The 25,182-nt window shown below is 34.6% G+C and overlaps 1 protein-coding gene across 8 annotated transcripts in view; it reads right to left on the minus strand.

Annotated features, from left to right (window-relative positions):
* The window catches only part of Creb1 (cAMP responsive element binding protein 1), a 60,637-nt gene extending 35,660 nt beyond the window's left edge, over positions 1–24,977 (minus strand). For 4 of the 8 annotated variants that reach the window (XR_013092329.2, XR_013092328.2, XM_076866274.2 and 1 more), the window contains exons 1-4: positions 24,770–24,977; positions 6,478–6,599; positions 1,140–1,286; positions 323–364 (exon numbers count right to left, since the gene is read on the minus strand). Coding sequence is in view for 6 of the 8 variants with exons in the window: in XM_076866274.2 (XP_076722389.1) it covers positions 323–364; positions 1,140–1,286; positions 6,478–6,591 (303 nt within the window). In the remaining 2 variants the exon portion in view is untranslated. The remainder of the gene's footprint in view (positions 1–322; positions 365–1,139; positions 1,287–6,477; positions 6,600–24,769) is intronic. The other 4 variants (XM_076866276.2, XM_076866273.2, XM_076866272.2 and 1 more) reach the window with 3 other exon arrangements.
* Between the last annotated feature and the right edge of the window lie 205 nt (positions 24,978–25,182).

The raw sequence follows: 25,182 nt of genomic DNA on the forward strand, positions 1-25,182 counted from the left end.
TATTCTGGCTAACCACAGGAAAGAACATTTTAGCAATCACCCCTAATTCTAAATAGATTACGCCAAGAGATACAGCTTCCTTTCTATGAAAGTATTCAAGTAATTCTGGACTACAATTTGGAAGGGAAATGTTATATAGGGGATACAAGTAATAAAGTAAGGGGTAGGTAGTCAACAAGTTTGGCTTAGATCTGAAGACCTCTAAGACTATTACTGAAACCATGAAATTCCATGTTTATAGAGAAGGACAAAGACATAAACAGTAATTTCTCACCTTCCTTTCTAATAATAGTTCTCTTCAAATCTAGGACCTAGGACTCACCTGCGTTCCGGAGAAAAGTCTTTTTAAGTCCTTACAGGAAGACTGTGAAGCAAAAAATATGAAATGGGAGGCTGGGGTTATGGCCTACTTGAATGAATGTTCAAGTCTTTTTTTTTTTTTTTTTTTTTTTTTTTTTTAATTTCAATAAGCTCAGTTGCAAATATCCTATACTGCTCTTGGTTCCCTACAGTTAAACAGAGTAGACACTTCAGAGGTCTAAAGTGCCTTTATTCCCTTTGGAGATCAAACCAAAGGAACAAACTCTCCAAAGAATAGGATAGATAACACATAGTACAATCAACAGCCCTGAAAATGTACTTTCTAAATATATTATTATTTCAAAGTTATATACTATAAATGAAAGTCCTATATACAGTCAATATTAAAATGTTTTATGTGGTCCCTTGGTTCAAATAATATCAAGTAAGATTATTATTTTATTTTTTATCAAGATTCTTTTTTCACCCAAATGAGGGTTTATAATTACAAAATTACAATTTTTATATCTTAATTTTCCTTAACTTAGATGTGTCAGTCTCTCCCAAACATTTCCACTTTATCTCATGTATTTAACTATTTCCCAATCAATTCTTTTTTTTTTCTGAAGCTTAAGAAAGAGTCATTTTTTTAATGTCTCTTCTTGTGTATATATGTTCCTATACATAAGGTAACTATTCAGATGCAGCACATTCCTTTACTGTGAACTAAAATAAACTCTAAACTAGACGTGTCCTTATTTTCATAACTTATGAAAGGAGACAGAAATGGCTATTAACAACATATATAAAAGTATATGCAGAACTTTTTATACACATACCTGAACTGTCTGGACTTGTGGAGACTGAATAACTGATGGCTGGGCCGCCTGAATAACTCCATGTACTTGAACTGTTTGCCCATTGGGCAACTGTACTAAAGTTACGGTGGGAGCAGATGATGTTGCGTGAGCTGCTGGCATAGAAACCTACAGTGTTGAACATGGAAAAAAAATTACCATTACAGATACTTTCTTGGGATTACTCAGGTTCAATATGAAGTAACTTTTTAGAACCAAAAACATGACCTTTTTGCAACACAAGTACTCACTGATGTAAAAGAAACCAGTGATTAGATTTAATATTTTTAAAACACAACACTCCTACATATCCCTCTCCCTTCCACTTACAACTCCTCTTAAGTGAAGAAAAAACACAAGTTATTTTAATGTAATATAAAAATTCTAACAGACTTCTTCTAAAAACTAAGTACCACTTTATTTGTACGTTATGTTACATTTTCCCACCTACTTGCATATCCAACTATCATTTCATTTTTCCAAGAAACCGAAGACTGGGCATAATTACTGCTGTCTAATAACAAATCTTCAAAGAGATGGATTTCCCCAAGGTCAACAGATATAGTGGCCTTGAAGGAACATAAAATTCTTCAGAGTATCATGTTAAATATGACACATTCTAAAACCTTTACTGTTCTCCAACTTGAGCAAAACTGACCTAAGAATATACACCTTATAGTATGCAATTCAGTTTTCTTTTTTAACTATTCCCGAGCATACCTTTTCATTAATAAGAAAGTATTAATAGACACTATAACTGAAAATTTCTAATCCTCTTCTTAAAAATGATTATAAAGTGACAATATATGATGTTTTAGAAGTTTGTTTTCATTTTGAATGAATAATGGGATAGAGCTAAAAGAATATTAAAAAAAAACAACAATTTTCCCTTATAGCAAAAGTATGCAATTTTAATGAGTCAATAGTCAAGTTAAAAGGGACTGTAAGTCATGTGTATCAGATGGTACTTATTGTTCTTACACTCTTAACACATTCAGGGTAGGAATTTTATTTGCTCATTTGGTAAACGGTTACTGGGACCTACTGTCAGGAATAATGTATAAATTGAAACTACAAAAATGAAACAAAGATATGGGTCCCTGACAGTAAAAAAAATTATTGACATGTGTTTATGAAGGAATGGGGTGGAGAAGACACACTAGTAAATGCCACTCAATGGAGTAATGAGACTTGTTAAAAAAAAAAATGAACATACTGAGGAGAGCTACTCAGTCCAATCTAAGAGGGAAGGCTACCAAAGAATGTGAATTTAAAACAATGAATACAAGTTAAACATGTATTTATGATGATTTACAGGGGAGAAGGCACAAAATTTCAAGCAGAGAGGGTAGCACTGACAAAAGCAAAGAGAAACAATGTAGTTTATACAGGGTAGAGAGGGATAAACAATTCAGTACTACTACAGCAAATAAGTTTGTTACTGTATCATGTACGAAATCAGGAGACATCCAGGAACAGAGGTAGGCAGGGAATAAATAAACTAGTCATAAAAGCCTTAGTATATATCACATAACGAACTTGTATTTTGGGCTGGGGTTGTGGCTCGGAGGAAGAGCGCTCACCTAGCATGCTTGAGTCACTGGGTTCGATCCTCAGCACCATATGAAAATAAAATAAAGCTATTATGCTCACCTTCAACTAAAAAATAAAGTTAAAAAAAAGAACTTGTATTTTATCCTGAGTATTAGGGAAGGCAATGAAAAGCTTTTTAACTTCTTCAGTATGATGGTGAGGTTTGGAGTTCGTATTAGATACTTTCAGTGGCAACATGACTGATTTATACATGGGGAGTGATAGAGGTGTAGAGACAAAATGAGAAAGTCAGTGCAGTAGTTAAGGTGAGAGATGAGAGCAGAACACAGTGCAGTAGCAGTGGTAAGGATGGGAGTGAGAAAAGAGATTTCATGAAGATCTGGAGGAAAAACAAAGACTTTATGAATAGGTGAGGGAAAAAATCAAAGATGACACACTTGATTCATGTATGAGAATATGGATAAACTATGCTATCATAAGAGAATGCAAGACGTAAGGACAAGGTTTCTGGTAGCAGAAGTCATGGTAGAAGATAATAGAATTACTGACATCTGAATATGCAAAGATGTTTAGCATGCAGGTAAACATTTCACTCCAAAGTTTTGGGGAAAGATCCCTACCAAAGAAAAGTCTTTGGCATATAGGTTAAAACCAGGAGATTCCATCTTAAAATATTAGGAAATCCTTCCATATTAATCACTTTCTCTCTGGCCACTTTAAGGCTTAGTTTTATTTGGTTCTCAAAATGTGTTCCCTGGACTACCTGCATTAATCATACGGGGTGTCATTTGTAAAGTCAGAATCTGAAGGGATTCAAAGATACTTCAACCCTAAAGTCACAACCTTAGGATTATTCAGAGTAGCTCACCTTAATTCCATAAAAACTCTTCTAATATTTGAAGCAATTATATTCTCTTTACTGAGTCTTCTAGGGTGAATAACAGATCTGACTTTAATAGATAATCCCTTTCCTACCCTGATCACTCTGCGCAATAGCTCCTCTCATTTTAAGTTTATAAAATACACATACATGTCTAAAATTGAAAGCCTTTATAATCCTATCACACAGAGCTAATCATTATTAGTATTTTGCTGTGAATTTTCTAGATGTGTTTTAAAGCATATAGGAACATTTGATTATTATGACACACTATTATGAAACTGTTCCATCTTTAAATATTATTAATAAATACTATTAATAATCTTCTTTAATGGCTTCAACGGCTTAATTTTTATAGGCAGAAACAGACAAAGTTTAGGACAAAACGAAAGGAAATAAGTAATAGTAATAACCTGTTATTTTGGAGACTGGAGAGAACAGTAATGAATTAGGATCTGAGACTGTCTCATGAGCTAAGATGGGGCAAGCCTGACTGGCAGCACAAAATCACAACTCTCAGGATATATAGCATCCTGGGAGATAAGAGTGAAAAGAGGCTGAAAACAAGAAATGCTGGTTGAAGGTTCTTTGAGAAGCAACTGGGGACCGATCCCAACTCCCTATGGAAGAATAATCCACCATATTCTAAAAGAAAAATGGAGATCTATTCTTTGAAAAACGGGTTTGATTGCTTAACATCAAGCATTGCTGTAGGTGGCTACTAAACCTTAGTCTTCTTTTCTCACTTGGCTCCAGGCCTTTTCCCTGTAAGGGGACTAGTGAATCCTCTGGGGAACTTACTACCAAGAAGATCTAAAGATACTGACATTAGGACAACCATAATTACCCTATAGCAAAGTTCAATGTTCATAGCTATTAGGACCCTAACACATCTACAAAACTTCTAATATAGCATCTTAGTCCTCTACTTTCATTTACTTATTTGGTGCTGGGAACTTCATCCAGAGCCTTATACATGCTAAGTGTGTGCTCTGTCTCTAAGCTACATCCCTAACCCACAATTTTAAACCTGAGCAGATAACCACATTATCAAACATTTGGAGAAAGCCTCTAATATGAAAGATGGAGACCAAAACAAATGGGAGGTGAAGTGTATAATGGAAAGTCTATGTAGGAAAAAAAACTGGAAACAACAACAAAAAGTAATTCTCAAGATAAAGAAGAAATATTATCTTTTTGAAACACAGGATGCTATTAAAAACATTAAAGGACTATTCAGCAAAACTCTTGGAAACATGATAGTAGAAATACAAATTCAACAGATGGGTTGGAATATATTGAGGAAATATCCCAGAGAGCAGAACAAAATGAGGGAAAACAGGAGAGAAAATAAAAGAAAATGAGAAAAACATTCCTAGAGCTATAACCTTTGGATCATAAGAATCCTAGCAAGAATTGAGGAAGAGGAAGGGGGAAAAATCATCAACAAATAATTTAAAGAAATGCCCAATAATAGAAGACATGAGTTTTCATTACAAAAGGTCTCATTGAACATACAGGATAAAAACTGATCCAACTTATCAATCCCCATGATAGTGAAATTTTGAAGTACCATGACCAAAGAGATTTTATAAGATACCAGAGATGAAACATAAGTTTAGTCTTTTTAAAGAACAACATTAAAATAAATTGACTGTGGATTAATGCTTTCAAAATTAAAAAAAAAAATTTTTTCGTCTTTATACCAAGAATCCTTTCTCAAGATACCACTATACACACTTTTCTGTATCAAGAATACAAACCCTACAAGAAAAAAAATCAGTAGAGTGAAAAGAATTCCCATGATGACACTATATAGAGGACTCAGAGGACATCCAGACCAGATAGAATAGTGTGACCAGAAACATATATATTGAGAATTGAATCACTAAGATTCCTGCAGGGCAGAATGCTTGGATGAGCTCAGATTCTCATCTGTGCTTGTTTAACTTGACCCTATAATGTTTATGCCCTGCCTTGTCTGGGTAAATTCACCATCTCCAAGTGTATTCACTTTATCTTAAGAGCTAGAAGTGGGCCCTGGGTATCTTAGGAAAAACTCCTGACTATATTCCTGCTGGAGCTCCAGGATCTGGCCCACATTTTAGCTTAGCCAGTTTCCCCAGCCACGACACACGACCCCAATTGTGATGAGTCCTCAATTTTTTAAGACTCATTCTTGTTCAGTAACTTCCCTCAGAACTTTTAAACTCTTGGGAAACTACAGCTAGATACACCAGAACTTCTACCAGGGTTATTTTTCCTAGGAGCTTTCATCTTAAATAGGCAATACCAATTTCTTGCCTAGCAGATTTCCATTTCCTATTTGCTTTTTATATTAACCACCTTTCTCACGTGTGTCCAGGTACAAAGTTGTTAACAAAATATTTTAGGGAAAAAAAATGAGAACAAAAACTTAGTACAAGAGAATATACCCTTAAAGACAGGATGTTTAAGACAAAGACAAAAATCAAAGAACTCAGTATTATCTTTAAAATATCAATTTATTTGCCTTATCCTATTTTCTAGTTTAAGCATATATAAGCAGTGGCTTTCATACTATCTCTACCTCCATGTTGATAGATTCTATGATAGGAAAAAAAAAAAATCTGTCATAACCAAGGTTCTCGCCCTTGTTTGAAAGAGACAATTAATTTACACATCAGTTAAAAATGTCAATATTTCTGGATCATGTAACTACAAATACTGTATTAGTGTTTTACTGTTATGTTACTGAATTAATACTATTATTTCTAAACATAGCCCAATATTAAGTGAACAGGAAATGTGATATTCAAACAACATCTCTGCAATAGAACCGAAATTCTCTTGGAAACATATTCCTCTTGGAAGAGACACAGGTTGGAATCTCTCCATATTTTATACCTGGGCTAATGTGGCAATCTGTGGCTGGGCTTGAACTGTCATTTGTTGATTTTCAGCTTCTGTTACAGCTGCATCTCCACTCTGCTGGTTCTCTGCTCCAGATTCCATGGTCATTTAGTTACCTACAATAATATGGAAGAGTGTTACAAGCACTACAGTGCTTTGTGCTTTTGTGACTTTAAAGGCAAATTTCAAGTTATAAATAGGTATATGTGGTGGTTAGGAAAGCAAATGCATTTAGAAAACTAGTTAAGATATAATGTAATTGAATTATTAGCCAACTTGTCCCAATTTGCTTAGCTATAAAAGTTCTAGTCCCTTTAATAAAACAAAACAACCCAACAACAACAACATCAAAAAACAACAACCTATTCCCTTGATTATTCTTCGGAATGGGATATTAATTCATGTCGAAATAAGGGACTTCTTTATTCCTTGAATCTTCCCTTCTTGGCACCAACAATTGTAATTTTCCCAAATAATATCCATCAGGTAGAGAGAGGGTAGGGAAGAAAAGCAAGCTAAAAATGACAGTCTGTGAGACACTGGCTTTATGGTACGCCCTATAAAAGTATTTTCTCCTAAAGGAAGCAGCACAAAAATTATAAGGCACTCTCATAGGAGATTATTGGTGGTAGAACAAAAATCAGCCCACATTTTAAGAGCCTAAGTTGTGTTTAGCAATACAGAAAGGTGAAATAAAAGACCACCAAAGCCAAAGTAGAGGCTCCAAATATTGAAAAAGTGTTCTGACTCCTTACTCATGTATAGTATGCAACATTACACTATCAACATACATACTCACACAGAGAAATAAACTACTTTTTTGAAATGTTTAATTATGAAGTTCTGGCTAAGTCAATCAGAACTGACATTTGTTAATTTACCTTGTTTTGCTAAGAGCTTAAAGGTATACATGTTGTGTAATCTGGTATTGCATGGCAGCAAGAGTTAAGTGAAGAGCAATTACTAGTAGCAAAAATAGTTAGGTTAGGGAAATTTCTGATAACTGGGGAAGCAATCCTGTCTAAAACTTTGGGGAAAAAAGGGATGTTTCTAGTGTACAATTGTTATCGTTCAGTGCCTACCATATTACCCAACAAAAATGAATTTATTATGAGGGAATACTTATAGTTATTCCACAAATAACACAAAAACCCCAATGCTTTTCCAGAATAAATTGCATTTATTTTATTACTCTGAAATTAATATTAAAAATTGTTACTGATCCTTATGTTATTATTATACATCATAACAATATATTGCATGCTTATACATCTTGGTATCATTATAGAATTCTACAAAAGTGTTTTACAAGTAACAAAAATGGAAGTGAAAATATTTCTGTGGAAATGAATATAAATAGTTTAGAAATATTAGAATCCACAAAACACAGATGACAAAGGCAAACGTAACAGACTTGAGTACATCATTATTTAAAACATTCATGAAGTCCCCAAGAAAAGTGCTCTGAGAGAAATATCTTCCACAAATAATCAACACAGTAACATCCAAACTACAAAACAACTCTCATTATTGACTAGTTCACAAAGATACATTTCAGGGGCTTTCACTGTAAGATTTTTTTTAATACCAAAAAAATAAAATAATCACCCATAATTAGAAGAACCATTTTAAAAACATTACAGCAGTAAAAAAGCATGAAATCTATATACAATATAATGACATACTATTAACAGATAACCATTTATGTAAAACACATACACATACAAGTAAACCAAGTGGTTATAAAGATGCATGCATGTTTCAAAAAGGTATGAGAAATTAAGCACTAAAGTGGTAGCTCTGAAGAGAAAGAGGATTTATAGAATTTTATAAGACAATGACTTTTAATTTGTATTTTTTATATACTTTAGAATTCAGTATTGTCTGAATTTCCCTTCTGTGAACATAGATTCAGGATTACACTTGTACAATTTTAAGAAACCTTTTTTTTATATTGGAGATTGAACACAGAGTCACTTTACCAATGAGCTACAGCCCTATCCCTTTTTATTTTTTTATTTTGAGACAGGGTCTTGCTAAGTTGCTGAGGGTAGCCTAAAAGTTTGAATCCTCCTGCCTCAGTTTTCCAAGTTGGTAGGATCATAGGTGTGCACTACCATGCCCAGCTAATTTTAAGAAACATATCAGATATAATGTAAAACATTTTAAAACTATGAATCAGATCTATACTCCAGTCATGATTTCAAGATATTTGCTGACAAAATTTTTCCAAATCCCAGCTAGTTTTTAATTGAAACTGTTTACCCTACATTTCCAAATAGTACAGAAAACTTTTTAAAAATTATCAAATAACTTTGGTTATCATCATTTGACATAATTCCCTCAGCTGTTATACCAGGTATACTTACAATCTGTGCTCTTTTAAAATAGAAAAATCTTTAAAAAAAATGTCAAATGTAACACACAACAACAACAACAGTTCATCTCTCCTAAAAGTTATCTACATTTTTGGTGGTGGTGGTAGTGGGGGATGGCATATGCATATTAAGCAAATACTTAATCTCAATAACAATAAAACAAATAAATGAATCCATTCAACAGTATGGGACAAAGTAAATAGACTCCATAAGTTGTTCTCCACTAAATCATCACTTTAAACAAGAATGAAAACAAATACAAATTTATCACAGTTGGTAAAACATACATAACAATTTTAAAAGACTTCACTCCAAGCCATGTTTTTTTTAGTTATACCGTTATCCATATGCAGTTTCTCTCTACCATTTGGTTAAAAGCAGTCTAAGGCATAGATAAATCACATTCTTAAATCTAATATACGGAGACTATTTAGCTTTGTTTTTGTTTTAATTTAAGGCATAGGACATCTTTACATCTTTTTGTTTCCAAAAAAAATGGGGGAGGGGATGTGGCTCAAGCGGTAACACGCTCGCCTGGCATGCGAGCGGCCTGGGTTCCATCCTCCAGCACCACATACAAAAAAAAAAAAAAAAAAAAAAAAAAAATATATATATATATATATATATATATATATATATATATAAAATTTCTCTCTTAAAAAAAAGGGATTTATCACTATATTTTAATGAAGGAACAAAGCCATTAATTATTAATAGGTACAAAGACACACTAAAAACAGAAAGCTTTCATCTTACTTCCCTCCTTAATTGGATTATATCCCCTCCTTTTTTTAAGGTGCAAAATTTCCAAGGAATATAAGTCCTCATTTAAACTTCTAATATTTTATCCTTTAGTTCAGATGGCCTATAAATCTTTTCAGGGTAGGAGACAGCCTTAGTTTTAAAAACCTTTAGCTTCAGTAAATACTACCCACTTGGGCAATAGCAGAAATACAGTCTTTCGCTGGAAAATTTAGGCCTTTCTCAAAGTGCTGGTAAGAATTATTTCAGGAGAAACGACTGTTTCAGATAACAAACTCTTAAGACACAACTAAAACAGATACTACTTTTATACTTTTCAACTTGAAGGTAATAAAAAAAAAGCAGTCTCCCAATTGGAAAAAAACTCACATTTAAAGTAAATACACTAATTCAGGTCTTTGAAAGCTTTTGCTCTTTTTGTTTACATCTTCAGGTATGGGGAGAAGAGACTGTACAGCAAGTATCAGGTACAGAATTTCCAGTTTTTCTATTAATCCAGTATCAATCTAGACAGCAGTGCTATATCCAGACACAGGATTAGCTTAATTAGAACCAGTACATGGGTTGCTAAGGTTGTTTGAAGACTGCTAATTCACTAAACAAATGCAAGCTTTTGGGGAATCTTGGGGGGTGCGGAGGACCAACACTGAATAATGCATTAAAATAAGAAAAATACCAGGTACATATGAACTCAGAATGCTGTATGAATACTGATCCTGGAATATGAGAAACAGAATGAATCTGAAAATATAACATAGGCCTGATAGTTTTGTGATTTTTGTTCTTCCAATTATTCTGAATTTTAAAATTTATTTGGAATCGATGTTTAAGATTTGGGGATGTTCACAATTTATCCTAAAAAATTAAAGAGAGATTAATCCTTAAGAAACTGTGAATTGATAACAGTGCCATGCCTCAAAGAAATAATTTTTAAAATTATTTTTAAAAAATAACTTTTGAAAAAAATCAATTCACAAAGATACATACATACCATTTTGCTATCATGGTCCTCAGAATTCTACATCTTAATTTGGAAAGTAAAGTGAAGCAATTCTGTAGTATTACTCCCCAATCTTGAGGAAAAAAGAATACTGCTGTAGGTAGTTGGGGGAAGGAGCCTAACCCTTGGTGGAGCTGGATTTGTTGCCAAGCGGCACTGTCACCAAGTGGCTGCTGGATAAATTACTTTAAATTTTGTTTCAGTTTCCTCATCTGTAAGAACAAAAAGGATGGGTTAAAAGTCCTCGCTTCAATTTTAAAACTTCTAATCTTAGGAACTAAGACCACATGAGAGGTAGGTACGTACACATAATTACACAGGCCATATAAGAAAATAATATTTACTACTAAGGAAGTACTTCGTAATGAAGGATGCAAATTTACACTGTAAAGGAAGATAGATTCTTTAAAAATAGGTCACCTAGTCTCCTGATTTGGGACAGTGGTATCATCATTTAAGCATTACCATGAGAATGTAATAGAATTTTGAGATAGTACTTTAAAAAGTGCTACAAGACCAGACCATCATCCAATAAAGAGCCTCTGTTTCACATGGTAGACAATGTCTTACTATATTGCTCAGGTCATAACTACTGTTACAGTTATTAAACAATTAAATAGTCCCTTTTCTCAATTAGAAAAAAAAAAAAAGAAACAAGCAATTATTCCTTTCCCTCTAAGAAAGCACTAAGAAATTATTAATCTGTGGAGGTTTACTAAGAGTAAAGGGCTAAATTACTTTTGCACCTTTCCACAGTGAAGATAATAACAGGTATTTAAAAGTTTTAGTTTAGGTAAAGTGTCAAATGAATGTTTCCATGACCTTTGAAATAAGAGAACATATTAGTCATGAAAATAGTGAAATTCCAAAGAGGCATTAAGAATGAAAACAGTATTAATAAACTTGGAGTATTAATAAACAATATTAATAAACTTATCAGAAAAGTCATAAAAAAATGGTACATAAACAAAGGCTGAAACTATATATAGAACTTAAGAAAAAGGTGAAAGTCAGTGGTTGGTATCAGACTTTCTATAGAAAACGAGAAAAAAAAACAACAGTAATACAGAATAGTCACTCTAAAGCAACAGGTAAAATAAGAATATAAGAATGATGTCTCAGGACTGGGGTCGTAGCTTAGAGGTGGAACACCTACTTAGCATGTGTAAAGCACTGGGTTTGATTCTCAGCACCACAAATAAATAATTAAAATAGAGGTCCATCAACAACTAAAAATAATAATAATATTGTCTTTTAAAGTCATTTGGTTTAGAACTTTTATAATGCAATGGATTTTGCTTCTAGTCTATATAGCAATACCTGGAGGAATCTGCCATAAGTGAACAATACACTTTACTAAAACTAAAATAAAGTCTAATATTTTTGTCAATTTACATTATAGATGTCTTGTTTTAAAGTATCATATCTGAATATGTATCAGGCATTGTTCAAGCTTCTGGAGATAAAACAATGAATAAAATAAATCTTTAGAAAAAGTTTGACTTTCTAGAGTCTATATCTAGCAGGTGGGGGCAGGAAACAAACATAAAATGTACAAGTCAGATGGTGAGAACTGTGTAGAAAAATAAAGTTGGGAAAGATGTTGAACTGATTTTCAATATTATAAAGGCTAATCACTGACCCTTACTGACAAGGTAGCATTTAAATTCATCTATACAGGACTATACTGAAAAAGGGACTAATTCTGACAGTACTAATTCCCTATTTTTCTATAGAAAGTTTAACACAAATCTTCAAACTGCAATTAAAGCTTACCCAAGAAAGCCCATATCACCATTTTTTGCTAAAAATCACTAATAAAAGGAATGCTGTATATCTTCAATTTGTTGTTTTCCCTAAAATGTATTGACCTTTAAGAAATGCTCCAGTCCTTAAGATTCTTAACATTGTAATTTACGAAAAATAAGCCTACCTTCTCCACAGTCAACTTTTTAATCCCCCTTAATTTATGACAACTTTAATCCTGTTTTGGATGGGGTAAGTATTCAGAGAAATAAACTGTAAATTTTGGCTAAAGAAGAAATAATGCCTTTGTAATTAATGAAACACATTCTGGGTTGTTTTTATTGTTGTTGTTGTTTTTAATGGAAACGACTTCAATTAAAAATGAGGGGAAAAGCTTCCTCTGCACACTAGCAAGTGGAGAACTCCGGAACTCTTACCAATTTCAGGGATTTAAGATAATCACATAAGTAAAACTCCAAAGTCTCCGGGTTATTCATAGCAAAAGGCATATTTGGGCACATTATTTTAAAACTAAATGACTATTTTATTGTCACTGTCAACTACCTTAACTAAAAATATTCTGCAGAAGTATGCCCTCAAACACCTACAAGTGATACATAATCTTTTATAGTTATTTTGTTTCTGTACTCAGGTTTCAGGATAACTGATTCAAAGTTTTGTTAACACATCCTTTGACATGTCTTAATTTTTTTATGTATTATGACTAATTTACTAAAGAAAGTTCAGGTACTAAACAACAGACTTTCCAAGAAACAATCAACAACAATGTTAACCTAGACATATTTGTCATTTATCTTTATGTCTAATCTGTAGTCAATCAATACTGCAAATTTAGCAATGCTCCACATTTCTGATGCTAACAATAGTTTACTGGTGTTAAATACGGCATACCTTCATTGAAACCAAAGAGGAAACAAAGGATTTTCAAATACTGTACAAGTATGTATGCACATGTGTACAAACACATATCCACACCCAACAAAACATATGTCAGCCTCATCTGTATAATGTATAGACTGATTACACAACAAAATAAGGTGATATACATCTTAAAGAAAGAAGTCAAAAACAGGAATGTGTTTAAATAAAATAAACCAGTGTGTTTATCAGAATAAAAAAATTCTGATGTTTTTCAGAAAGTTTTCTCTGTGCTCCTACCAAGGTTTGTCTGTCTTTCATGGGAACAAGTCTTCCTTTCAGGCTCTTATCTTCATATTAGAAGTCAAGAAAAGTTGTAATATGACGTTAACTCCATGACTTGATGACATTTAAATTACTTATAAGACAAAAACAAGAACAAGCTTAAAGATTTCCTTACATTCATAAATTCTTTGTTATTAAACACTAGTAAAACCTCACCATACCACCACCAGCAAAAAAAAAAAAAAGGGGGGGGGCACACAGCAAAAGGAAATATTTGCAATGTTATTTAATAAACAAATTCTCCAATTTATTCACTAATTGGATTTAACTCAGTGAATGGTTTGGTTTCAACATATTTTATGATTTTTGTAGTTTTGTGATTACCAGGATATTTGACTATCAACTTTAATAAAGTCTATTTTTAAAGCATGTAGCACACCTCATGAAAAAGATACTTTCCTCAAAGTTAGTATTTAACAGAAGTGAATCAGAAAAATGTTATGTGATTTATGGAAATACTGCATGATTTATGATAGACATCTCTGAATATATGACTAAGTCTATAGAATTTTCAACAAGAAAACCTTAGCACTTTCTCAAATCAAAATTTTTGTTCTTATTTTTAAAATACTGGCAAAATTTACTTGCCTTGTTTTCCCTGAGGTAAGACTACTGGTAGCTCTGAAACAAGCTTTCATGTATCTGGTCACCAAGAGACAGTGCTGCTTAGCAAAGCAGCAACCATGACTATGCATTATTTTAGATGGTAACATTTTTATCCCATCTCTTCCCATTCCCCTTTTTTATAAACACCTGCCTAATATGTTTGTAGCTTTCAAGAAATGTTGAGGTATGAAGTGCTACTACATGGCTTTTTGAAGCTAGTTTTTTTTTTTTTAAAGATTTACACCTCCAATATAATTACTTTTATATAGGCTACATTTATGTTGAATTACAAGTAAAGCTATCTTCATTATCATGTTAAGTTTTGCTTTATAAACTAGCTCAATGATGAAACTGTAAGGACTCAAAAAGTTATACCCTAAATTTAAATATTTATAGCCTACTATTCCATTTACTCAACAAAACCTAAGTGACTATGTGAAATCACTACATTCAAATGGGAAATAAATAGCCAAGTGTTTTTGGTTTTTCTGCCCATAGTTTATGATGTAACATTTGTTACTTCGATGGTTCTGTTTTGAACTAATATTTGAAATGCTATTGTTGGTGATTTATTTACAAATAAGACACGGAAGAGTGAAAATTCAGCACATGTTACGCTAGGAGTCATAATGACAGGAATCCTGGTTTTACCTGACTTCACAGAGAACTGGAAATGTTACACCACATAGCTCTCAGTATTATAAAAACTACGTATTTGGCAATGAAACTGCATAGACTATGAAGCAATAATGCAAATTATTTCAATTACATGCTGCTCACTATTCAGGCAGCAAAGAAAAAAGCCCAAGAACTCAAGATAACAAAGATATATTGGACTATATTTTAAAATTGTCCATGGCTAAACCATAAGGCTGATAAATGACATGCAGTCAACAGCACTTTATGTACAGATTGTTTTTGTTTCTTTTACATTAGAGTTCACTCTTGTGCTTGTACATTTTACGGATTTGGACAAATGTATAATGGCATGCATCTATCATTATAGTACCATACAAAATATTTTCCTCTTTGGACAGTTTAGACAAAAAACTCACTTCAAGGTCAAGTATTCTATCTTTAATCTTGAAACAATCAGCATCAAGTTTAACCTTGCAGGTACAGCAACTATTTTTTTACCACCATGGGCCTGACTTCTGGAAAGATCATTTTGATTAACATAATATGCTATTCTTGTGTTTCAGAGGAGGGTAATACTGGAAAATAAATCTAATTTCCTCAGTTAAAAAAAAAGCATCTGGGCTGAGGTTGTGGCTCAGCAGCAGAGCACATGTGAGGCCCTGGGTTTGATCCTCAGCACCACATAAAAATAAATAAATAAGATGAAGGTATTGTGTCCAACTACAACTAAAAAATAAATATTTAAAAAATGTTTTTTAAAAAAGTATCTAAGTTTATTAGGTTTAAACTGACCAAAACATGCATGTCTGCTTCCTTTAATCTGCGGCAGGGTTGCTTTTAACCTTTCCTTTCAAATTGGTGACCCTCTAATAGGAAATCATTCATGAAAGAAATGTCGGGACCTCCTACATAAGTGTTTTGTTGAAAACTATGGGGCAATAGCATAAAGCACACAAAAGTCTTTTCCTCAAAGGGCTTACAATCTAACAAGAGACAAAAAATGTACAATATATGAAAAAAGCTTGACAAGTACAAACTAATCCTATGACCAATTTACCTACAAATTCCCTTCAAACATGTAATAAGTGATTTAAAAATATAAACTTCTAATTGGAAATGACAGAATACAATGAATTATGGAAAAAAAGAAAACATGAGCTGGCCACTTAATCTTTATACTGATCAACAGATCTGATTAATAACATAATGAAATAAATACATTTTTCCATAACTTGGTAAAATATTTCCTTCAAGTGAGCTACTTATAAACCCAAACTAATACTTATGAACAAAAATTTCAGTAGTCATAATAAGACAAGAACCTTGAAAACTAGAAAGAATGCTACAAAAGAATGAAGACAACTCTGATTTACTATGAGGCTTTTACATAGCAAATACCTTAGTTAAGGTCTCCAGAACTCAGTTTAGTCATTCGTGAAAAATGAAGAATCATTACTCCCTTCATGCATAAAAGTCTGTAGTTGAATTCCCCAGTACAGTATAGTTTATGAGTAATATATTATGCCCACACTGAGATCATGAATACTCTTATAATAATAAATAAATCCTCAATGGTAAATCCAATTAAAACGTTTGATTCAAAGTTTTCATTTCCTGATTTTCAACTTTGCTTTTCTTCAGTCACTCCCGAAAAGGAATATGAACATAGAATAGGGGGAAAACTAGGAGGTGGTGTATAACTCCAAATATACATTAGTGGCTTTAGTTATTTTTCATTAAATAATGGGATCCTGTTTGTTGGGCTTTTATAGATATTTAGAAAATACCTGAAACAGTTATATAAAAATTTATGATGCTTTGGAAAACAGTCTGTTATTTCTTCAAACAGTTAAGTGTAGTAATCACATAACTTAGCAGTTACACTCCTAGATATATATATACCCAAAAGAAAACATGTCCACATAAGTGTCTCTTAGATCCAAATGCATATGACTAATGAGTGAATAAAATGCTGAATATTCAGAAAATGGACTATTATTTGGTAATAAAATGAAATTGATACAATATAGATGAACTTTGAAAACATTATGCTAAGTAAATCACAATGAACAATATGATTCTATTCATATGCAATGTCCAGAATGTGCAAATCTGGAGATAGAAAGGAGATTAACAGCTGCCTAGGACTGGCATATAGGGAGATTATCAGGGATGGCTAGCAGATGTGGTGTTCCTTTCTGGGGTAGTGAAAATGTCCTAAAGTTGACTATGGTGATAGATGCACCACTTTATATGCATACTAAAACCACTGAATTATACCATCAAATGGATGTAGCGTATGGCATGTAAATTATATTTCAATGAAGCTGATAAACAGTCTGTAAGGTCCATTTTTAAACTAAAATACCTGGAAGTCAGGAAATCTACATTTTAGGCTAATTGATCACATAATTCCTCTGTATTTACCTTTCCTCCCTCTTATATATTTAAAGCTCCCTACCTTAAAGTCAGGATTCCTAATATGAATCCATAATCTTTCTTTACCAATTCTGTACATATTCATAGTAAGCTCATTCTACTTCAGTTCCTTCATTTTTGTCTCTTTCAATGCTTTAAAATACACTTTTACCTCACCTATTCAAGTTCTTTTGAATTCAATTTAAATTCTACTTTTCCCACAAAGCCCCTTCTATTCTAAACTTAACAATTCTTCAAGGGAACAGTGAAAATTGATATTCTGCCATTAAAAAAAAAATAAAAAACATTCTTCCTTAAGTATCATCCCCACTGTTGCATCAAATACTTTGAGGGTAGGAGCTGTACCTCAGGCTTTATTGTTTATAAAAACTAGCACAATCTTCATTTAATACCCAGGTATTGTTTCTATAAATACCTAAATAAAATTTCTTGTGATCATTTTACCAATTATAATAAGCTCATGGCCAATGAAGGTTCAATGAATAAATAATTAGACAAATGGCAGTACACAAAGTCCATGTATTACTATTATTTCTTCACTATGGTGTTCTAAAACAAGATACTTCTGAGCCTCCTATTACCATTTATATGAACAAGGATAAACCACTCAAAATGACTCATTTGGGACTGGGGTTATGGCTAAGAGGTAGAGCACTTGCCTAGCATGTGTGAGGCACTGGGTTTGATTCTCAGCACTGCAAATAAATAAATAAATAAATAAATAAATGCCTGTCAACAACTAAGAATGAAAAAGGGGGGGTCTTCTTCACCCTTGGCTAGATTACATTTTTAGTTAACATCTATACCATCATATAGATATTACATATACTATTAAAACCCACTCTCACATGCAGATAACCAGCTCATTAGGAATACACTTAAACTGATAAAAGAAATCAGAAATTTCAGGGAAAATTCACTAATCTTTGGGAAAGAAACTTATTACTGTAAGTCAACTTCTAGACCTGCTTCCCACTCCTACGAAAGGTCATTAGCTAGCTATTTTATCTTCTCACTTAACTCTTCTTCAGCCAAATGTCAGTCTTCTCTCCTTCAATCAATCCCTCTGACCTCTTCCTCTCCAAACATGCTTCTATTTAGATTAGTGATCCTAGATTAATCTGACAGGAGAAAGAAAACTGATAGATGTTTTCATCTTTGTTCACACAGCCAATCTCATGTATGGTAAATTTCTTTATTAATTTACTTCATTAGTGAGAAAAAAACAACGTAAGCATTTAAGAGTTTATAAAAGAGTAGTACTGGTTTATTTATTTATTTATTTATTTATTTATTTATTTTATTTTATTTTTTTTTTGTGGTGCTGGGGATGGAACTCTAGGGCTTCATACATGCTAGGCATGCACTCTTATCACCAAACCACATCCTTAGCCCCAACTATTTTTTTTTTTGAGGAGGGGGGTGATGATGGGTAACCCAGGATTGAACTCAGGAGCACTCAACCACTGAGCCAACCCAGCCTATTTTGTATTTTATTTAGAGACAGGTCTTACTGAGTTGCTTAGCACTCCACTTTTGCTGAGGCAGGCTTTGAACTTGTGATCCTCCTGCTTCAGTCTCCTCAGCTGCTGGGATTACAGACATGCACCACTGCGCACAGCCCAACTTCTTTTTTTTTTTTTAAGTTGAGATATGTTAACTACCCTAAAGCACTAAGTGCACAGTTTTTTTTTAAATAAGTTTTCACTGCTGGGGATATACAGTGTTTGTATCAAATTACAGATAATTATTCATCACTGGAGATATTGTCTTCTTTAGGTTAGCAATTTTTATCTGTTGGAATAAACATCAGAATATGAAAGATTAGATTTATCTTCTCATTTAACTCTTTCTTAAAATTTTGGTAACCTAGTTGATAGGTGACCAAATATTCAAATATCTGGGCAAAATATAATAAAACATATCTTCATAAGGATTTGTCTGGCAGATCTAAAGAAAGAGAATGCAAAACAAACAAAAACTAGGAGTGTGCATATGTTTCGATGAGAAATGTATTGTGAATTTAAAAAAGAAATGATTTGTCTTACTTAAGTTTCATCTCAAAAATCTAAAATTTATAGATATAATGTGGAAGAAATTCAAAATCATATTTACTTCCCACAACTTCAATAAGCTGACTAGGTGTGGACTTGTATAAAATGCTGGAGCTAGCCTATATGTTAAAATTAGCTGGAAGAATAACATACAGCCATTTTCACATCATCAGTTAGTTGCTTTAGTTCAATGACCTTTACTTCTACCCCAAGAGGTAATCACTGATTCTGTTGTCAAGCTGCAAAATCATTTAACTCTCTGGTAGCCTGCAGATGTGTTCCAGAAGGAAATTTTCTGCTTTTACACAATCCAGTCATCTATTCCACTCCAACCCCAAAATCTGTAAAAAGACACCTGGCTTTGTAAACCCATTAATCAAATAGCAGGTTTAAAAAATAGAACATATCAACATTTTATTTCAAATACTAGCAAAACCCGAATATACACTAGTAAAAAGGTAATTTTATATTAAAACCTTTGGTATTATGGTCACAACTGCTTAACTATCAACTTCAGAAAATTAATTACACAATCACTGTTTTATTTAATAATTTTTTGGAACACAAGTTGTATCTAGATCAGTAATCACTTTTGAGTTTTAGTCAACTTAGAAAATTTACAGCATGTGTATTTTAAAGATAAATACACTAAGAGAAACTGAAACTTGTTTTGTGCATGAGAAGAAATGTGTATTACCTGGTTATCAAGGTAAGTTAATGAGTATGTAAAACAATGAATGCAGGGAGAAAGCTAGTACACTAATCAACCTTACTGGGTAATAATATCCATAAATGGTCTTCTTTTAAAGGGGGAAAAATCTGGACTACATGAAACATTCTTTTCAGAGACCTTTAGAAACTCTTTTGGCCAGAATACCTGAAGGAAGCAATCTCTTGAGGACTGTAAGAATCTCAAAGTTAAACTCAGATGAATTTCACTCTGTGAGTTAGCTCTTACACCCAGCTTGCTTGCCTCCTTTGTGTATACTGATTTTAATAAAACTTTTAAAAACTGGAGCAAAACACATCATTGTTTATAGCAGCTCAATTCACAATACTAAGCTATGGAACCAACCTAGGTGCCCTTCAAGAGATGAATGAAGAAAATGTGGTGTGTGTGTATGTGTGTGTGTGTGTGTGTATATATATATATATATATATATGAGTATGAATATTACTCAGCCACAAAGAATGAAATTACGGCATTTGATGGTAAATGGATAGAACTGGAGACTAACATGCTAAGTGAAATAAAGGAGCCCCCCCCCGCCCGCCCCCCCCCCCCAGGCAAAAAAGGCTGAGTGTTCTTATGTGGATGCTAAGTCACAAAAAGAGAGGGTGGGAAGGGGAAGAATAGGAGTTCACTGGATTGGACAAAATGAAGGGAAGGAAGGGGGATAGGAACAGGAAAGACAGTAGAATGAATCATATGGAACTTTCTTATGCTCATATATACACAACCAATGTAACTCTTCATCATGTACAGACACAAGAATGGGATCATAATTAGAATGTTATATTCCATATATGTATAATGTGTCAAAATATACTCTACTGTCATGTATATGTGAAAAGAAATTTTTTTTAATGGAGCAAAAAAAAAAAATAAAGCAGTTGAAATATCAACTTCCGGTCACAAATTATTTTGTATTTTTCATTCAAATGAAATGTTTTTCATGGCATAATGGCAAATTCTCATTGTTTAAAAAGTCCAAAAGATCTAAAAATAAAATCAGCTCACTAATTGGTTAACAGTTATAAGCATACCTAAAGAAATGCTTCATAATTTACATATCTATATAAATAAAAGGGTCTTTTATATGTTGATACAAACCAATTGTTAAGCCATGTTGGGGATGAGAAAGGAACTGAATATTATGAGTGTACAATATGCTATCATTTATTTAAAGGCAGATACAGTACATACATATTTGCTTGTATACATATAGAATATCTCTGAAAAGACAAAAATTAGGCAACATTTCAGTGATGGGGAAAGAGAACAGGACATTTTGCTTATTTTATGCAAATGAATTATGAACCATGTGAATACATTACATGTTCCAAAAACAAAGCTGAAAATATAAAAAATACAGTCTTCCTCCTTACTTCACTAAGGGTGATTTCTCTTTCCTCTGATTGCTTTCTGACAAAAAAGTATTCTGCCTTATTAGTCATTGTGTTCACAACAGTTCCTTGAGGGTAGAGGAAATATAGTGTAATTCATCCTTGGATTTACAGCAGCTTCTGGTCCAATGTATTAAACATGATTAAGTATGGATAAGTTAAGAAACTTGCCGAAGGTCCCACAGAGAGGAAGTTAAAATAAAGCTCAAGATGAAAAGCTGTAATTAGTTGATTCTTCCCTCAGGTACTTAATGTTACATCCCTATAAAGCAGGTACTATTATTCTAATCTTATGGATAAAGAAACTGAAGCTAAGAAAGATTTAAAAAAATTTACCCTAGGTCACAAAATTCTTTGAGGGTAGGTACATGACAGTAGTGGCAAGGCGGGGATTCAAACCCAGGCCTAGGATTATTCCAAACCAGATGTTCTTTCAACTACATTCTCTGTCACAGTAAGTGCTAAATAAATATTTGAATTCCCATAAAATGTTGTCTTAAGTGATTCTGAAATAGAAATTAGTTCACACATGGGCAAGAAAAAAAAAAATCCTGCATTTTTCTACTCCCTGACATCTGTTACATTCTTAAATTCATATTTGAGCTCTATTCAAAATAAAGAGTCCATTATTGGAAGTTATACCATACATAAAGATTTTTGCAAGACTATTTCATGGACTTGGCTATAAGCAAAATTATGTAGGTATGGCTACAAAAATATCTATGGAATAAATGAAATGACAAATTTCACTGATACCCTATAAGCATTAAGTTACAATAATACTTTCTACTGTGAAAAAAAGGAGAAATAAGGTGAAGTGGAACATACATCATTCTCTGTAACTATACTGTACCCAAACAAAATCAAATATCTTAGAATGAAAAACAAAATAAGTTACTTCTCTAAGAAATCAAAGTTTCTACTAATCAGATGTAATCAAGAATATGAGTTTATGGAAAGCAGAAAAATGAATTTTATGGATCAGGTTTTCTACATTTCTTCAAGCTTTTATATGAAAAATAATTTGTGCAAAACACGAGAGTTTTAAATTCCAAAAGAAGTCCTCTTTTAACCTTCTTTAGACAAATTCTAAGAATTCATTTGCTCTTTGCTCTATAAATACATGTATCCATCAGGAGGGATGTAAAAAAGAAGCATTTTACTGACCCCCCCCCCAGAGTAGAAGTACATTCTAGAACCAGATTCCAGGTGCGTGTTCAAATATTAAAGAACATAAAAGTTTGAAAAGTACCTGAAATTGCTAAGAATCACAAATTATGAGTCCATAAATAAACTTTAAAAGAATTTTTGGATAAGACTAAAGAAAGAGCACATCAGAAAACAATTTTTTTAATAATCTCTTAATAATCATTGTTGTATGTTGTCTACAAAGGAAAAAAATTCTACTAAACCGATGCTGGTTGGTAGAAAATCTTTAAACAAATAATAACTACTTATCATCAATACTATATTTAACTTCCTCAGTGTTTGGAAATAATTTTCCCAATCCTAACAGAAAAAAACTCACTTTACTGTATCTTTTAATTTTCTTGGCAATGACAATTTGCTAATGGCGTCTTTATTCAACAATTAGCAATGCAAAGCTGGTTTTGGACTTGGATAGGAAAAAAAAAATCAGAAGACAGTGCTTATTATCAATCAATAAATTTATTCCTAACCAGAAGTTTTGTATGTATCACTCCCAATTCAATCATACAGCGACAGGTATAGATTAAAAATAACCTCATCTTTCAAACCACATACCTAACTGTAAGGAGGACTTTAAATTAGAAAATGAGCAATAAGCGTAAAATATTTCAATAGACAGCAATCAAAACTATCTTAGACTAAATCTTTAGAAGGCAGACCTGATGCAAGCTGTGGCTAGAAAGAAATTTTAATTTCTTGAGAAGGTATGACAAATTTAAATAGGTCATAGTGCAAGTCCTTTAAAAATGCCTTTTAATCTTTAATGTGTCAATGACTTATGAGGTCCCCTTTTCCCCACATGAGAGGAAAAAAAAAAGTTTTTTAGCTTAAATTGTTGTCGGTCTTCCAGTGGAGTTATCTACAGCATCAGAGACAAATAATGGATCTCTATAATGCCCATTTTAATAAACAGTATTAAATTAATTACTCATTAAAGTTTAGACAAAATACCAGAGAAACGTGGTATACCCCGGGGTGAAGGGAGATCCAGATGACTCAAACACCTTTGGCAAGATCGCCCCCACCAAAAAAAATGATGTAAAACAAGAGTACTTTGGCTAATATTCGTTTCTAAGAAGGGTTTCAGAATGATAGACTTCAAGAGATTATTACCTTAATGAAAAGGGTTAAAACCGAAACTGTTTTCAAACACCAGCTTCCCTTTTACAAGATCCCAACAGTTTCTTTAAAAAAGTTATAAATTTGTTTTTCTTAGCACCCCCTTCCACTCAAAAAGAATGCATTCCCATGACTACTTTTTTTTTTTTTAAGCGGGGTGGGGGGGCGTGGGGGAAAGAGTCAAAAATTCCCTTAAAAAGCACGAGCTCTCATCTCAAGTAAGCAGCGAAGGGCAGAAAACAACATTTCCCCAACGGTGTTGGGAGCAGGGAGAAAGGGCAAGAAAAAAATACAGCACCAGAGAAAACCTTGGGTTTCGAACTTTATTGCACAAAGAACCGAGAGGAGAGCAGGTCGGACGTTGCCGCTCTTCCCCTCGCGAAGCGGGCGCGGCGGACACGGAGGCGACCGAGAAGGCGGCAGGCACCTTCACCTCCTCTGCCCTCAACTGTCGCCTTCTTCCTCCTCCACCCCCCACAGGCACCAGGCGGCGGCCGCCCCGGCGGACCGGACAGCCCGGCCGGGCCGAGTCGGGCGGCGGGGGCCGGCGGGCGGCGCGGGGGGCAGCGCCGGGCCGGGCGGGCGGCCTCCCCCGGGGCGGCTCCCGGCTCCGGCTCCAGCTCCGCGCCCGGCCCAGCCCGGCGGCGGGAACGCGGGCGCCAGCTCGCCGCGGCCGGCCGGCCGCCCGCACACACCCCCGGCCGCCGGCTCCCACCCCGCCCGCCGCCCCCCACCATGAGCGCCGCCGCTGGCTGCAGGCAGAGTCGCTGCCGCCCCGGCCGCCGCTGGCTCCAGTCCGCCGCCATTATTCTTTGTTCGCTGCGAGCGGCGGCGATGTTGTGGGGCTCGGGCGGAGGCTCCATCTTTACCGCGGCCCCTCCTGCGAGGGGAAGGCCCCGAGCGCGGGTGTCCGGCGCCTCCCCGTCCCCCCTCCGTCCCCCCGGCTCTCTCGGGCTCCTGCCTCCTCCTCCTGCTCCTCTTACCGGTGGTACAAGCTCCTCCGTCACTGCTTTCGTTCGCGGCCCGGATCTCGCTGGAGTTTTATTCTCTCCCCCACGTAACACACCGCGTCAAACTACACCTCCGCCGCGTCACTCACCAACACTCCGCTTCTCCCAGCCGCCCGGGCCACAGGCAGCAGCAGCCGCCGCCGACTGAGGAGCCGCAGCCAGGGAGCCAGCCAGCGCCGCCCAGTGCCGAGTGCGCAGCGGCCGCGCACGGAAACAGCCGAGCTCAGCCCGGAGCAGCTCGAGCGGCCCCGCCCCCGCGGTGGGGGGCGAAAATTGCCGAAGACTTTCGGGCTCCTTCGGGCGAGGCGGAGGGCCTGTGCGGGGAGAGGGAAGGAGAAGGTGGGAGGAGACCCGCTGTGGGAGGAGCGGTTCAAGCCCTTCCACGG

Source organism: Callospermophilus lateralis, chromosome 9, assembly GCF_048772815.1.
Source record: "Callospermophilus lateralis isolate mCalLat2 chromosome 9, mCalLat2.hap1, whole genome shotgun sequence".
NCBI lineage: Eukaryota > Metazoa > Chordata > Mammalia > Rodentia > Sciuridae > Callospermophilus > Callospermophilus lateralis.